This window comes from Lottia gigantea (genome assembly GCF_000327385.1).
Source record: "Lottia gigantea unplaced genomic scaffold LOTGIsca_49, whole genome shotgun sequence".
Classification (NCBI taxonomy): Eukaryota; Metazoa; Mollusca; class Gastropoda; family Lottiidae; genus Lottia; species Lottia gigantea.
This window is the reverse complement of record NW_008709687.1, coordinates 545,058-561,574: the sequence shown is the minus strand read 5'-3', so window position 1 is coordinate 561,574 and position 16,517 is coordinate 545,058. Positions and strand designations below refer to the sequence as shown.

The 16,517-nt window shown below is 33.4% G+C and overlaps 1 protein-coding gene across 1 annotated transcript; it reads left to right on the top strand.

The window, feature by feature from the left end:
- Positions 1–6,334: 6,334 nt before the first annotated feature.
- On the top strand, positions 6,335–7,315 carry LOTGIDRAFT_125232 (hypothetical protein; the record flags this gene model as incomplete). Its single annotated transcript, XM_009061561.1, has 1 exon — positions 6,335–7,315. One exon carries the CDS (start codon positions 6,335–6,337, stop codon positions 7,313–7,315), a length of 981 nt encoding a protein of 326 aa, XP_009059809.1.
- Between the last annotated feature and the right edge of the window lie 9,202 nt (positions 7,316–16,517).

Sequence of the window (16,517 nt, the reverse complement as noted above, 5' to 3'; positions counted from 1 at the left end):
TTTAAAAAAAACTTAAAAACGGCTTTCCTTTCCGGTCACCCCCCCCCCCCCCCCCCCCCCCCCCCCCATCTTTTTTAACACCATGAAAAACATACTAATATACTTCCTTGTCTAACAAAACGCATTAAACTAACATATAGGTGACGCGGCCCAGGTACATCTTATTTAGATTATGTTTCAGTCTTTGTTAAAGGCAATTGGGGCATTAAGTTTCCATCATTCTGTAGAGTAGAATTTCATGTTTAATTAATGGATTGACATTTCTTTAGTTATGGTGTGAAAAAAATCCCCTTCTTTTGTCGTTTGTAATTTGCCTAAAACAAACATTATCTTCAGGTGTAATTGCACGATACATACGATGTTCATTATGGGATTAATAGATACAGTAGAAAAAAGAGATGAATGGCCTACGGGTCCCATCTTCACAATGGTCAAGGTATTACGTCTTCATCTCATACTTTGCATGCATGGTCCACTTTCTTGTTTCACGGTCGGCGATTCGATTGAATTGAAAGCCATAAAATACAGCCAAGCAGAGCCCTCGATTTCATGTGTAATGATTTTTACAGTCTTTTTGTGGAGGGCTCATATTGGTCATATGAAAATCTATTAACTTGTGAAGCTAACACTAAAAGAGAAAACTGAATAGAACGACTTGTATCATTATTTGTCCCAAAATTACGTACAATGCGCTTCGTTACCCCATTCAAAATTTCCCCCAAGTTGAAGAAAAAACACCTGATTAAATGGTTTGTATTTTATCTAAAAGTAAACATGATTGACAATATAATGTAGAAATTTGTAGGTTGTTAATTATTTATTACGTGAAACTGTTTATCTTTGGGCTGTTTGGTAAACAAGCACCTGCCTTCATTGTCTATATACAAACAACATGGTTTTTACGGTGGCTTGTTTATGACACAATTCATAAATCTAAAATCTAAAATCAAAATTTAGAGAATGAAAAACTTGATTAATAATTCAAAAAATAAGAATAAACATGAAAATAATAAAAAATAGAAAATAAAGTTTAATCACAATTTTAAAATTGTCCTTAACAAGCCACCGTAGTTTTTATTCGAGATTTACGAGATATATTTTTCGTTTTCTTAGTGGGTCGCTTAATAAAACATTTTTGCGATTGTGGCTTGTTTTTGGATTTTTTTTCGTCCTTGACTTTTATGTACTTGATCTGAACAGAATCGCTATTCCCAAGTTCACTTTAAAATATTAAATCGAAAAGGAATATCGTTGTTAATCCTGGAAAATTACATAGCCTTCTTGATTTAACAACGCAAATACATACGATTTTCATATTAGGACGTCTATACTTTTTTATTCAAATTTCTTTCAAATTCAAAAACTTTGTTATAATATTTCAACAATATGTTAAGATGTGTTTATTTATAATTGCAGCCCTCGGGGCGTTGTTTTAATTCGTTATAAAATTTGATGTATTCATTTTATGAAATGAAATTTTTGCACAAATTTAACATTTCGTGATGTTCAATAAGATACAAAACAGTAGAATATAAAACTTTCATTTCATTAGTCCAATAAGATACAGAACAGTAGGATATAAAACTTTCATTTCATTAGTCCAATAAGATACAGAACAGTAGGATATAAAACTCTATTTCATTTCATTAGTCCAATAAGATACAGAACAGTAGAATATAAAACTTTCATTTCATTAGTCCAATAAGATACAGAACAGTAGGATATAAAACTCTATTTCATTTCATTAGTCCAATAAGATACAGAACAGTAGGATATAAAACTCCATTTCATTTCATTTCATTTCATTAGTCCAATAAGATACAGAACAGTAGGATTTAAAACTCCATTTCATTTCATTAGTCCAATAACATACAGAACCTTAGTATTAAGGGATGAAATTGGACAGCCTTTCGGCAGTATTTGTTGTGGCATCAGAATAGTTTCTACCTTGAAGGATTCGAACCCTTGGCACTTTGCCTATAGGCCTAAGCACATATTTTACTTAGTGATAGTTATTAAAAGCCGAAGCCCTGGGAGAACTGGTATGAGAATTGTTCTTGCCTTGAGGAGGATTCTTGAGGTGAGAATAGACGAGGTACGGTGTGGGATTATAGATTCAGTATAGAAAATAGAAGCGAATCGTCTCCGGACCCGTACCGTACCGTGTGTATTATCGATAATACGATAAACCGTACACGGCACCGGAAACCGTATATCGTCTATTCGCGGTACAGATATTAGGTTGGTTGAAAGGTAACAAGTTACTATCCAACAGAAGACACCGACACAGGGTTAAAGCAATGTTCACGAATGTTCAGAGTTAGAATAAGGTTCGAACTCCCTACGGATAACCGTTGAAGTGAAAGATGATGATTTTGTTTACGGTGTGACTAATAACTATGAAGATAAACAATATTCAAAACAGGATTTTACGGTTGATTTACTGAGTCAATGGTCAAATAAGTAGAGCAAGTACACACGCTGTTTAAATGGTCGCACTGGGTATTCATTGAAAATTACCTCATTTTGTCACACACGGGTGGTGGGGTGCTGGCGTACCATGAGATAGCGTAACTAAGTTAAGGGTAACCAAGTTATTTCCCATTTCGCTTGTACAAAAAAAAAAATAACCTTTTCTAATGAAAAAAAAGAAAGAAGTTTTTAGGAAAATTTGATGATTTGCTGTACAAAATAAGAAAGAATTTTAACATTTTTTTGTCATTACTTTGTCATTTTTGTCAAAACTCTCCTGAAACCTATGTCTGTAAAACTCACTTGCATATCAGGGTCCTATCCTGTGGAATAAAATTCCAGTTAGGATACGTTCATGCCCCTCAGTTTTTAAGTTTTAAAACATCTCTTTGTTTTAAAAGACCTATCCTGCTTTAATCTATTTTAATGTATTTAAATGTTTTCTTAAAAATGGGTTCCGTTATTTTTATTTATGAAAATGAAAATGCTAATACTTATATGAATAGAAATTAGAGGTGTCCTAATGACTTAGAAAAAAACCAGTTTGTCTCACATGTTCATAATTGATTTATAATTAGCTAAATTAGAAGAGAATTGTCTGCAGAATTCCAATGAGTGACCGATCAGTTTAACCAGACTGTACATACATGGACATTTTATGATTGGTTAAAACTCTTAATTATATGCAATAAGAACATAATGATATGATTAAGAATATAATATGATAATTAATTAGAAACACCAATTCAAATAGTTTGCTTAATTTGACGCTAAAAAACAAGGAAACCCATCTTTAAATCTATTGTTAATTATACTTTATAATATTCTGATATTTATTTGGTTTAATATTTCATACAATAATAGAATACTTTAAATTTTTTGCTATTTCAATATTGATTTTATATGTTAATATTTATTTTATTCATCTATTGTGCAGCCGCCCCCACCCCCCGCCCCCTTCTCCGCTAATGAAATACTTCGTGACCCCCATTGTAAGAAATGAGGTCAGGATCAATTAATAAGATCGATCTGTATTGGCGATATGATCGGAATAAATGAACCGTAGCATGTTTTTATTAGTCAAAATTATAAATATATGACTATAGTTATATTAGTAATGGTACGTACGAAAGATCCGGGTTTCAAGCTCTGTTTCTTAGAAAAGGAGCGGGGGGTATTTATTATTTATACCTGGTCATCAACTACAAGTACTAGTTTAATATAGTACTTTGTACTTTGAATGTAATCTTCCTTGTTTGGTCGGGTTTTATGTCCTATTGTGTCTTATTCAGCTAATGAAATGAAATAGAGTTTTATATCCTACTGTTCTGTATCTTATTGAACTAATGAAATGAAATGTAGTTGTATATCCTACTGTTCTGTAGCTTATTGGACTAATGAAATGAAATGTAGTTTTATATCCTACTGTTCTCTACCTTATTGTACTAATGGAATGAAATAGAGTTTTATATCCTACTCAATCAATCAATCAAGTTTATTTCCGAGCATTAAGGCATATGCCGTATAGCTCACAAAGCATATAAATATAATATAAATACATATATATACAATTGCAAACAAATATACAAAAATAAAATTGATCAGATATAGGAAGACTAAAATGATAATATATGCTCATTACGTTTTTTAAATGCAAAGAAAACAAATTTAGCTAATGAGTTTAAAATTAAGTTAGAATTTGACGATAAAATAGCTGTAAATTTATTGAGAGAAGGGTAGGTATAAAAATATCTTGGTAAATATCGTGATCTTAGATCATTGTAAAATGGGCAAATTAACCAAAAATGTAGTTATATCTACCTGTTTCATATGGCGGGGGTTTTTGCCGCTTTCCCCCGCCATACTTCCAATATTCAAACAGTGAGAACTAGTTCTAAAACATGACAGGGCTATTACATATTTTCTGCTAATAACAAATTCTAAATAAGTTTGAATTTTGAAATCCAAAGTAAATAAATTATAATAATAAAGCTTACTGGATTCACTCTTTAAACTACTCCAAGACTGTAGGTATTGATCATGCAATCTGATTTTAATGATATTAAATATGTGTTTGGATTTTATACAGTCCTGATAATCCTTAAGTACAGATAAACCAAGCGAGTCCAGCAATCTTTTAACTGATCACACCAACTATCACCTCTACTATAGTCATGAATTCCTAATAAATATATACATTAAATGTAACAGACTATCAATGTTTAATAATATATTGATCCAATATTTAACAATAGGTTCCTGTCTTTTGACTCTAAGTTGTAAGCGTCCCAGCTCACCAAAAATGGCCGGTGTTGGCGTCGAACACTTCACACCCAAGAAACGTTTTCCAAATATTTTTGCACCAATGAAATGAAATGTGGCTTTATCATGTATCATATTGAAATAAAGTTTTATTGTTACACAGTTATGTAGGCTACATGTACCTTATTGGACTAATGAAATGAAATAGGGTTTTATATCCTGTTGTTCTGTACCTTATTGGGCTAATGAAATGGGATAGAGTTTTATATCCTACTGTTCTGTATCTTATTGGACTAATGAAATGGAGTTTGGCGCCTTATTGTTCTGCAGCATACCTCGTCTATTTCAAATTTAGGCCTATAGACGAAATGTGTCTTTCACACGTAAAAGAGTGTAAAATCTTATTAGGCCAAAAAGACAAAAGTTCCTATTAACACATTTCAATAACGTTCTCCCTATTTTGTCATCAAACTTTAAATAGATCTATTAAGATTATAGGCTTGGTCATAAAGAATGAATTTAAGTGCCCGTGCGCTTAAAATGAAACAAATAAAAAATTGTTTTATATCGTGAAATGAAAAATAAATACTTTTGATTTGATTCACTGAAGTGTTCTATATTTTCATAAAAGAAAAGTCTTGTTGACCTGTTTTGGATTATTTAAACCCATGAGTACATGTAATATTTATGTATCCACCTCGACGCCATTGTACTTTATTATAAAGAAGCATTCTTCTATAAAAATCGTGAAATGTATCGAGAATGTGGTTTCGCACTTTAAAGTAGCAATGTCTAAAATAACTGGCCTTTTTTTTTTACTCCAAATTATGATTTGGCTGGGACATTGGTATGTAGCCTTTAATGGAATGATGGTTGGTTGGTAGATGACAAGTTAATGTCGCTTCCAGTGGATGCTGATATCCCAAACTAGGTAGTTGTTGGTAGTCGTAGTAGCTGGTAGTTGGATTGGTTCAAATTGGATGATTCTGTTGTTGGTTTGTTAATTGATACTTCGTTAGATCTGGTCGGGTCGAATGACATGGCGGTGAAACTCGGCCCTGGATAGCGTGGCGTGAGTTTCATAAATTGAAATTAGTTTTGCATTTCATATGGCTGATCTCATTTGGGCCAATGAAAATAGACAAGCCATGCAGTGTACAATGAGGGATTGAGACAAAGCAGACATTAAAATCATCTGTCTGAGCCTGTCGATAGGGTCCTAATTTCATGGACTACAGTGCCACCTGCGCAAAATCTTATATGTGAACCTTTTGTTCTACACTAAATTGGTAAAATTTTAAATTGGTAAAATTTTGATTTCGAAAATTAAATGGCAATGTTCCTTTAAAAAGCTTGAAACCTCCTCTCTGACGTTGTTGTTTTCCCTGAAAAAAAATTCCTTCAAATGAGAGTTATCTTCCCAGCCTCGTTCTCAAAACAAGATGTCAGCCTCCATGAAATAGAAATAAAAATGTAATTTCAGGTTTTTATGACAGATTTGTGGGAATAGAATTGCAAAAAGACTATTTCAGTGTTATGAAACGTGTGTGTGAAAACTCGTAGGCGTGAAGACAGTCCACTTGGCAAGATGACTTCCAAAATGACAGAAATTATCGACAAACTTTTCCTCGGTGGTGTTGAAGCAGCGTTGGACATCGAGAGTTTGGAAAAGTTTGGAATAACTCATATAATAACCATTGACATTCGACCACTTTGTCAAGAAACTACAGACAAATTTACAACGAAATATATCCACGCCATGGATTTAGAAGATACTGATTTGTTGACTTACATTGATGAATGCAATTCATTTATTGATGATGGCCTTGTAAAGGGTGGTGTTTTAGTCCACTGTTTTGTGGGTTCATCACGCAGTGCTACGATAGTCATTGCTTATTTAATGAATAAGTTAAACCTAACTTTTCAAGAAGCTTTGGACAAAGTGAAAACCCTACGGCCTCTTGTCAAACCAAACCAAGGCTTTCTGCATCAGTTGCATCTCTATGAATCTATGGGAAACAAAATTGATGTAAAATCGAATTGCTTCCGACAGTATCGTTTAAATAAGCTATCGCTATCTGTTCAGGCTGGCCAACAGATCTCTGACCACAAACTTTATTCTCAGCTTGACGAATCAAACAGCTTGAACTCGTACAAGTGTAGAAAATGTCGACAAGCGCTGTTTAAGAGTTCAGCACTTCTACCTCACATGGAAGGAAAGGGCAAGGCTGCGTTTGATTGGCGAAGCAGAATCGAAGATGATGAAAATGACATTGATTTTCAAAACAAGGATAAAACTTTGTGTGACCGTTCTCTATTTATCGAACCACTAAAATGGATGTCAAGTTATGTCCATAACATGGAAGGGAAAATTTTGTGTCCAAAATGTTCCGCTAAAATTGGATCCTTTATATGGTATGGAGAGCGCTGTCCTTGTGGAACTTGGGTTGCTCCAGCTTTTCATATCCAATCGTCTAAAGTTGATTTGTGTAAACCTATAAATATTGTTAGAAACAGGTCTCCTCTACAGAAGACTGAAACTTTAAAAACAGATTTGGGAAAAGTTGTTGTAATGGAATAGATTGTGCCAATATGCCTTTTCTTTCACATTGTAAAAAAAAAAGTGCTAATTTTCAATTTATTAAAAGATTGAATTATTTTATTATTGTCTTATTGTTTAGCCTGTTAGCTGGAGTTTAAAGCTATCATGCTTAGATTATGTCAAATATCAATTTATAAAAATAATGGTTAGACCACAGTCAACCATTTATTTGCCATATTTACTTCTAGCAATTGTTGTCTTTAGTAGTGCATATAGCATACGAAAAGCAGACATAGAAGCCTTTTCAATGATTAATTTTATATATAATGAAAGCATGATAGCTTTAAGGAGGTATACAGCTCTTCTGCCTAAATTACATAGAGGATTTGATGAGAAAAGGATGACTAACCAGGATATCTTGGTCTTGTACACTGTAGAGTTTATTCAAAGTCTTTGAAACTCAGACATGAATGGTAAACACAGCTAAATCAACAGTGAAGAGCTTTAGATCATCACAGATGTTTGTGCACACATTAAAAACATTTGGTTTATTTTGTTTTGAGGTAGAATAAATAGTGATTGAATCTATACCATTCAGACCTACATGTGTTTAATTCCTAACTTCTTTTAACTACCATAAAATTTCATAATTAAGGCTCTGCAGCATTTGACCCCATGTGCCTTTGTATTTGACCCTTAGCACCTCCCCATTTAACCCAAGTGTCTCCACATTTAACCCCATTTGACCTGAGGCGTCTCTGTATTTAACCCCAAGCGGCTCATTTAACCCCAAGCGCCTTTGCATTTAACCCGAGGCACCTCCCATAGAACCTCAGGCACCTCCCCATTTAACCCAAAGCGTGTCTGCATTTGATTATAGAAGAAGTAGAGGTCAATTATTCACTCTTGTTTTGTTGCTGTTGAAGAGTTCGAGTTGAACGAAACCGGTTTGGGGCCGTACAAACCAGATCAAGGGTGTCCTATAGGAAAGTTCCTCCTTTGCCTTTACCTCAAAAATTAGTTGAATTGTCGTGTAAACTTACACAATTTGAATAATCCTAAACATGCATGCATATCTACGTCTTCAAGCTATTACAAACTGTTATAAAGGTTCTTAATAGCTTAACATTGTAAAGATAAGACTATACAATATTTGTGTATTTATAATTTTGTGTATATTTTTGTAATTCCAGGAGTCATGTTTGTACATACACCACGTATTATTCTCATAGATACAAATCTAAATGTGGATTTCTGAATTGGGATAGATGTACAAGACATAAGTAAGATTATTTCTGATGTTTTTATCAAATAGCAACATTTCTTCTTAATGCTTGAGCAATCCAATTACAGTTTCATTTGTTATTATTTTTCGTTGTTCTCCATTGTCATCCGAAAAGATTTATACCAATGTCGTGTACTTTTGATGTTCATTTCAACCAATCACAGCACATCATGCAGAATCTCTGTCTAAATGAATGTAATTGTGAGATAGCGAAACCCAAAGTAGAACTATATGACAAATGAGTTATGAAAGTGGCGATACACGCTGGTAAACGTGACTCTGATTGGCAGGATTGTCACCAGTACGTTCATTCATTCATTCATTCATTCATTCATTCATTCATTCATTCATTCATTCATTCATTCATTCATTCATTCATTCATTCATTCATTCATTCATTCATTCATTTTTTCATTCATTCATTTTTTCATTCATTCATTTTTCATTCATTTTTTCATTCATTCATTCATTCATTCATTCATATTCATTCATTCATTCATTTATTCATTCATTTTTTCATTCATTCATTCATTCATTTTTTCATTCATTTTTTCATTCATTCATTTTTTCATTCATTCATTTATTTTTTCATTCATTCATTCATTCATTCATTCATTTATTTATTTATTTATTTATTTATTTATTTATTTATTTATTTATTTATTTATTTATTTATTTATTTATTTATTCATTCATTCATTCATTCATTCATTCATTCATTCATTCATTCATTCATTCATTCATTCATTCATTCATTCATTCATTCATTTATTTATTTATTTATTTATTCATACATTCATTCATTCATTCATATTCATTCATTCATTCATATTCATTCATTCATTCATTCATTCATTCATTCATTCATTCATTCATTCATTCATTCATTCATTCATTTTTTCATTCAATCATTCATATTCATTCATTTTTTCATTCAATCAAATTCTTTTACAGAACGAGAAGTAAAGCAGCATCAAAATGTTGTCCAGGTTGGAGATCTGCTCCAGGCACCAGCACTTTATCCTGTGATAGACGTACGTAATCTTCTACATTTCTGTCGTCATTAGCTCAAACAGTACAAAAAAAAGAAATTATGTCTTTGAAATTGGCCGTAGATGCTGATTAGATGATTATGTCCATGGGTTAAATTTGCCCAGAAAGGTGAATTTTATTTTTGAATTTTTTTCAGCGATATGTAATGGCAAGATTGACCCTGGGGCTTGTAATATAGACTACCCCAGATCTTATGTTTTTCATGCTAACAACGTACGACAAACCAAAAGTGAGGGAACATGTATATCCCCAGGGAAATGTAACTGTCCAAAAGATGGATTCTTCTCAGCAGGCCAGACATGTAATAGTATGTACATTTATTTTAAATTTTTAACTTCGAATCACAAAGAACATGGTCCTTTTCACAATTGCAAAAGAAACAAAGACAAGGGGAAAACCAGCATTTTCTTCATGCATTTAACAAGAGGAGAAAGAGCAATCTATAAGTCGAAGTTCACAAGGCAGGCAGACGTGAAATGAGTCCAATAGCCATTCTGGATCATTCAAGATGACAAATTCAATGAGGTAGACTTCAATTGAGTTCAATGGCCATCCTGGATCATTCAAGATGATAAAGTCAAAAATTAATGATGCTTTAGAACTTTGAGCTCCTATTTTTATTGCTATTATATATTCCAACCTGTTTGTCAGAGATCAAATTTTCCTGACCTGCAATAATTTCCTTGTTTTGTTTTTTAGTTTGTGGTCAGATAAACAACTGTCGTCTGCCGACCTGTACAACTAGCTCAAACACCAAGTGTGCTAAATGTAATTATTACTATGGTAACAAGGCTGGAGAACAAGGCTATGTTTTAACTTCTAATCGACTCTCATGTATAAGTAAGTTTTAGTCATAGTTTTGGCAAAAAAAAAAGACAAATGAGTGAGCAAATGTCAAAATTTGTCCAATATTCCAATGCAACTCATTAGTTGCAGAATAGTAGGATATAAAGCTCCATTTCATTTCATTAGTCCAATAAGATACAGAACAGTAGGATATAAAACTGCATTTCATTTCATTAGTCCAATAAGATACAGAACAGTAGGATATAAAACTCCATTTCATTTCATTAGTCTAATAAGATACAGAACAGTAGGATATAAAGCTCCATTTCATTTCATTAGATCCAATAAGATACAGAACAGTAGGATATAAAGCTCCATTTCATTTCATTAGTCCAATAAGATACAGAACAGTAGGATATAAAACTCCATTTCATTTCATTAGTCCAATAAGATACAGAACAGTAGGATATAAAACTCCATTTCATTTCATTAGTCCAATAAGATACAGAATAGTAGGATATAAAGCTCCATTTCATTTCATTAGTCCAATAAGATACAGAACAGTAGGATATAAAACTCCATTTCATTTCATTAGTCCAATAAGATACAGAACAGTAGGATATAAAACTCCATTTCATTTCATTAGTCCAATAAGATACAGAACAGTAGGATATAAAACTCTATTTCATTTCATTAGATCAATAAGATACAGAACAGTAGGATATAAAACTCCATTTCATTTCATTAGTCCAATAAGATACAGAACAGTAGGATATAAAACTCTATTTCATTTCATTAGTTCAATAAGGTACAGAACAGTAGGATATAAAACTCTATTTCATTTCATTAGTCCAATAAGATACAGAACAGTAGGATATAAAACTCTATTTCATTTCATTAGTTCAATAAGGTACAGAACAGTAGGATATAAAACTCTATTTCATTTCATTAGTTCAATAAGATACAGAACAGTAGGATATAAAACTCTATTTCATTTCATTAGTTCAATAAGATACAGAACAGTAGGATATAAAACTCTATTTCATTTCATTAGTTCAATAAGATACAGAACAGTAGGATTTAAAACTCCATTTCATTTCATTTAATTTCTATGATTATTGTAGAGGCATGCTCCTGGAGATCAGACAGTACCAGATGTTACCCAGGGTCCTGTGCCAATCAATATGCCACCAACTGTGTATGTACTAAGGGATTCTCGGGACACCATTGTGATACAAGTAAGTTTGTTTTATATATTTTTATTTATGTACCCGAGCGGCTGTAACCAAGTGACATCACAGAATGTTAATATGATTCAAGGTATATTACTTGGAGTTACTTGACGTTTTATTTACACTCTGTGTAGGATTAAGAGATTTATCATTTCTTCTGAAGATGTGTTCAAACTTTTATTTAAGTTTGTAAAATGTTGCATGTGGTCATACATTTGAGTTTGTCTTTGTATTCTGAGCCTTATTCTTGAAAACTAAGTTAAAATACAGAGGTTATAATATACAGTAATCTGATTTGATGATAATACTAAATTTAAAATATATTTTAATGATTGATCAATCAGAAGACTAGAACATTGATATCATCTAGGATTAAGGTTCTTGGTTAATATGTATCAACGAATTCATGTTGAAACTGCCCTGATATTATAAAAGTTTAGTATTGCCCAATCAAAAAGTTAGAACACTAATATTATCTTAATTGATGAAGATTTCAAGAAATTGAAAGTAATTTATTTTTATTTTTAGTTACTGTAGACCCAGACATAACAGAGACATATTGGAGATTGGACGCCAGTAACAGCGATTACGCAGAATCAACAGGAACACGACTGATTTACACCAACATTATCTCCCCTTCCTCGATTAAAGTTAAATTATTGAGATTTAACTTAGTGAAATTGCTTATGATTACCTAAGGATGAACCCTATCGAAATTCTAAAAATAAAGGCTGTGAATAAAACTCTTGTAGTATGAAAATGTTACTCTTGGAATGTTTCATTTACTGATAGCTCTTATCATCCCTTGGAAGACTTAGCTGCCATTTTTCTCCGATTGGCTCAAGTTGCTTTACTCGACTATAAATTCAGTTTTATATTTACAGATGGAAGAAATAAGACAGTGTATGTCAACTGTCCAAGCTCTCACAGTCGTGATAACCCCAATCAAGCCTTATCTACTTGTGAACAATCTGTACCTATATCACAGTTACAGCCACCATTTGTACACAATACCAAGTAAGTCTTGGGGGGTAGGGATGGGCATGTACATTATACCAAGTAAGTCTTGGGGGGGTAGGGATGGGCATGTACATTATACCAAGTAAGTCTTGGGGGGGTAGGGATAGGCATGTACACTATACCAAGTAAGACTTGGGGGTAGGGATCAGCATGTACATTATACCTAGTAAGTCTTGGGGGTAGGGATGTTCTTGTACATTATACCAAGTAAGTCTTGGGGGTAGGGATGTTCTTGTACATTATACCAAGTAAGTCTTGGGGGTAGGGATGTTCTTGTACATTATACCAAGTAAGTCTTGGGGGTAGGGATGTTCTTGTACATTATACCAAGTAAGTCTTGGGGGGGGTAGGGATGGGCATGTGCATTATACCAAGTTAGTTTGGTGTGGGGGTAGGGAAGTGATCACATGGAGAAACTCTGTATGTCATTTCAAAATCCCTCCAGAGAGTTCACATAGCTAATAATGTATATTTGGTATTTAGGTTTGTCAAGTAGACATCCCTTCAGTGACTAATTATTAAATGTGTATTTGATATACCAGTTTATCAGCTCAACCTTCCTTTAAGAGAGTCCACATAGATATAATGTTTATTTGGTATTTAGGTTTGTCAACTCAGCATCCCTTTCAGAGGGTGTACATAGCTAGTAATATTCATTTGGTATTACAGTTTGTAAACTCAGCATCTTTTTTGGAGCTAATATCTGTTATTGGGTATTACGGTTTGTCAACTAAACATCTCTTTCGGAGAGTTCACATGGCTGATAATGTTTATATCATACTTTTTTTGCAGGATGCAGTTCAGCTTTTATTCCAATAATGGTGGATTTATAAAGATATTAAATCGCGAGTCAGGACTGACGGAAACTAAATATTACAGAGGAAGAACAAAGTCTAAAGTTTTTACTGTTGTGTTCGATACAGTTGACCCATTTAACTCTGGACAGACAATGTTATCTGCTGATGACCTCACCACTAAGGTACGTACAACTTTAAAACCAAATATAATAATAATGGTATCTATTACAAAAGAGCAGAAAATAATATGACCCAATATATATGCCTGTTATTTAAAAATGACTTCAAAATGAAAATTAAATCTGTACTGTAGTTCTCTAACATGTACCAAAAAATCTGATGCCTGTGCCTAAGCTTCTGAGAGTCGGCCCAGTGTTGGCTCTCACCCTCTAATTCCCCCCAAAAAGCTAACGAACTTTAAAGAGTTTTTTAAACGGCTGGATATTTTTAGTTTAAACTTTCATATAAGTTTGTCGACACATTTCTCTATTGTATAGTTTTCATACAAATGAGCAAAACTTTGTTCACCCTACAAAAAAAACCATAATTCCCCCTTTTAACTCCATAGGAATTAAAATGTAGGCCTTCATATAGATATTTACTGGACTATCACTAAATGATATTATAGTTGTAAAGTTATAATACAGGTCAGGCTTCGGCAGTATAAGATAAGGGTTCGACAAATGATGTTACTATTTTTGTAATTTTTTTCAGGCTACCAATAAAGTAAAATGGAATAATTGGCGTGATGCCCTTTCTGGAATAGATAAATATGATCTAGAAGTCTTTGAGCTACATAAAGTTGGGGATGTTTTGGACATTAAAAAACGGGTTTCGACAATTACTACCACTCAGGTGAGGGTCAGAATTATAACATAAGGTCAAAGCTCAAGGATAGGTCATAGGTCATAGGTCACAGGTCACAGGTCACATTATATCTTGCTTACAGACGCGTATCTGTGATTTTATTTTGGTGTGGATTTTGGTTTTCGCTACTTTTTGGACACTTGGTATCCATAGTTTTACGGTTTGTCTCCCCCAATAATCCTTTCTACAGTTTTTCTTCATTTGTATCTGTTAAAAAAGTAAGTTAATACAATAACAAAACTTGTTAGCAAAAGGGCAGGATACACTGTCTACTTCCTTTAAAGTAAACTAAACAACCCAGTCTTGTGTCAAGACGAGGTGAAAATTCAGCTTAATCGACGACACCGTAAACGTAATAATAATGATTATTTAAAAAAACATGAGGACTGGATGTCTAGTTTAGTATTATTTTATAATTTCAGCTATCTACCGATGTCAACTTACCCAACTCAGCTGTCTACTCTATCATATTGACAGCATACGACAAAGCAGGAAACTCCAAACAAGCTCGTAGAATTGTGATATGCGATACTGGAACGTCAGTCACCGTGACTCCTGGCTCGGCTTTAAAGATAACGTCTGCTTTGACCGATCGACCTTGGCAGACGTCACTGTCGAGTGTAAACATTGAGTGGAATAACAGATATATTAATCTGGTACATCATAATGGTAAATTTCTAGCTGCCGTCAAACCCTACAATGGGATATCGCCCGGCTATGATGATACGTCTGGTATACGACAAACTTCTGCTGTAACAAACCACCAAGGTAAGGAGAATTATATTAGATAAATAAGGTACAGAACAGTAGGATATAAAAACAATAGCTACAGAACAGTAGGATATAAAACTCTATTTCATTTCATAAGCAAAACATTCTACAGGAATTTTTTTTAAATCTAGGTATAGTGTCATTTACTACAGTGTTTAAAACTGATAGTAAAGGCGGGTCGACAATCACCGATCCTACGGACAACGAATATAAAGACACAGGCAATCGTAACCAACAGAGGCTACTGAAACCAACAGTTCGTGACGGAGATACACTGAAATATTTTATACGAGCCTACGATATTTTTAAACATTATAAACAGGAGTCTATTATGGTTCATTTTGATTCTTCGGCCCCTGTGATTAAAGATCTGTGGTTAACAAAAGGGGATCAACTTGATTTGGCTGTTCATGGATTCGAAGAACTGAACAAGATGGTGTAGGTATTTTCTAAATTTAAAATCTTTTGAACATGATCCACTATCTTTTGAACATGATCCACTATCTTTTGAACATGATCTACTGCATTTTGAACATGATCCACTATCTTTTGAACATGATCCACTATCTTTTGAACATGATCTACTGCATTTTGAACATGATCCACTATCTTTTGAACATGATCCACTATCTTTAGAACATGATCTACTATATTTTGAACATGATCTACTATATTTTGAACATGATCCACTATCTTTTGAACATGATCCACTATCTTTTTTTTACATGATCCACTATCTTTAGATATTTTTGTTATAGTATTGAATGGGAAGCGTATGATTTTCACAGTGGGATAGAAACAGTCAAATGGAGAATATTTGATCAAAAGACAGAAATAGAGCATGGCAGTCAGAATATTCCACCCCAGGGAGAAACAGTGGTAGGTATCAGGGATGTTTTGATTTTGTATATTTTGTATTTGTATATTTTGTATTTGTATATTTTGTATTTGTATTTTGTATTTGTATGTTTTGTATTTGTATGTTTTGTATTTGTATATTTTGTATTTGTATATTTTGTATTTGTATATTTTGTATTTGTATATTTTCAGTCTATGTCAGATTGCCAGACTAAGTATGGAAGTAATGCCCGAGGTCCAAACTGTTATTGCACCCCAGGGTCTCAATGTTATCACCGCCATTTTCAAGTTAAGCCAGCGTTAACCAATACCGAAGGGCAGGGAATTCTAAACAATAAAAATAAAGGCAGTCATGATCATGACTACATGATAGAAATTACAGTCATGAACGTGGCTAAATTATCCACTACCATTCGAAAACAGGTCAGTAGAGCTCAGAAAAAAGTGGTAGGTTGAGGGGATGGGGGCTATTTACGAGGTGGGAAAGGTTCAGGTGAACTAGCTATTCAATGCTTCCTTTTTAGATCAATGGCAGTCGAGGCCAGTGAAGAGGAAGGGGGGGGGGGGGTGGG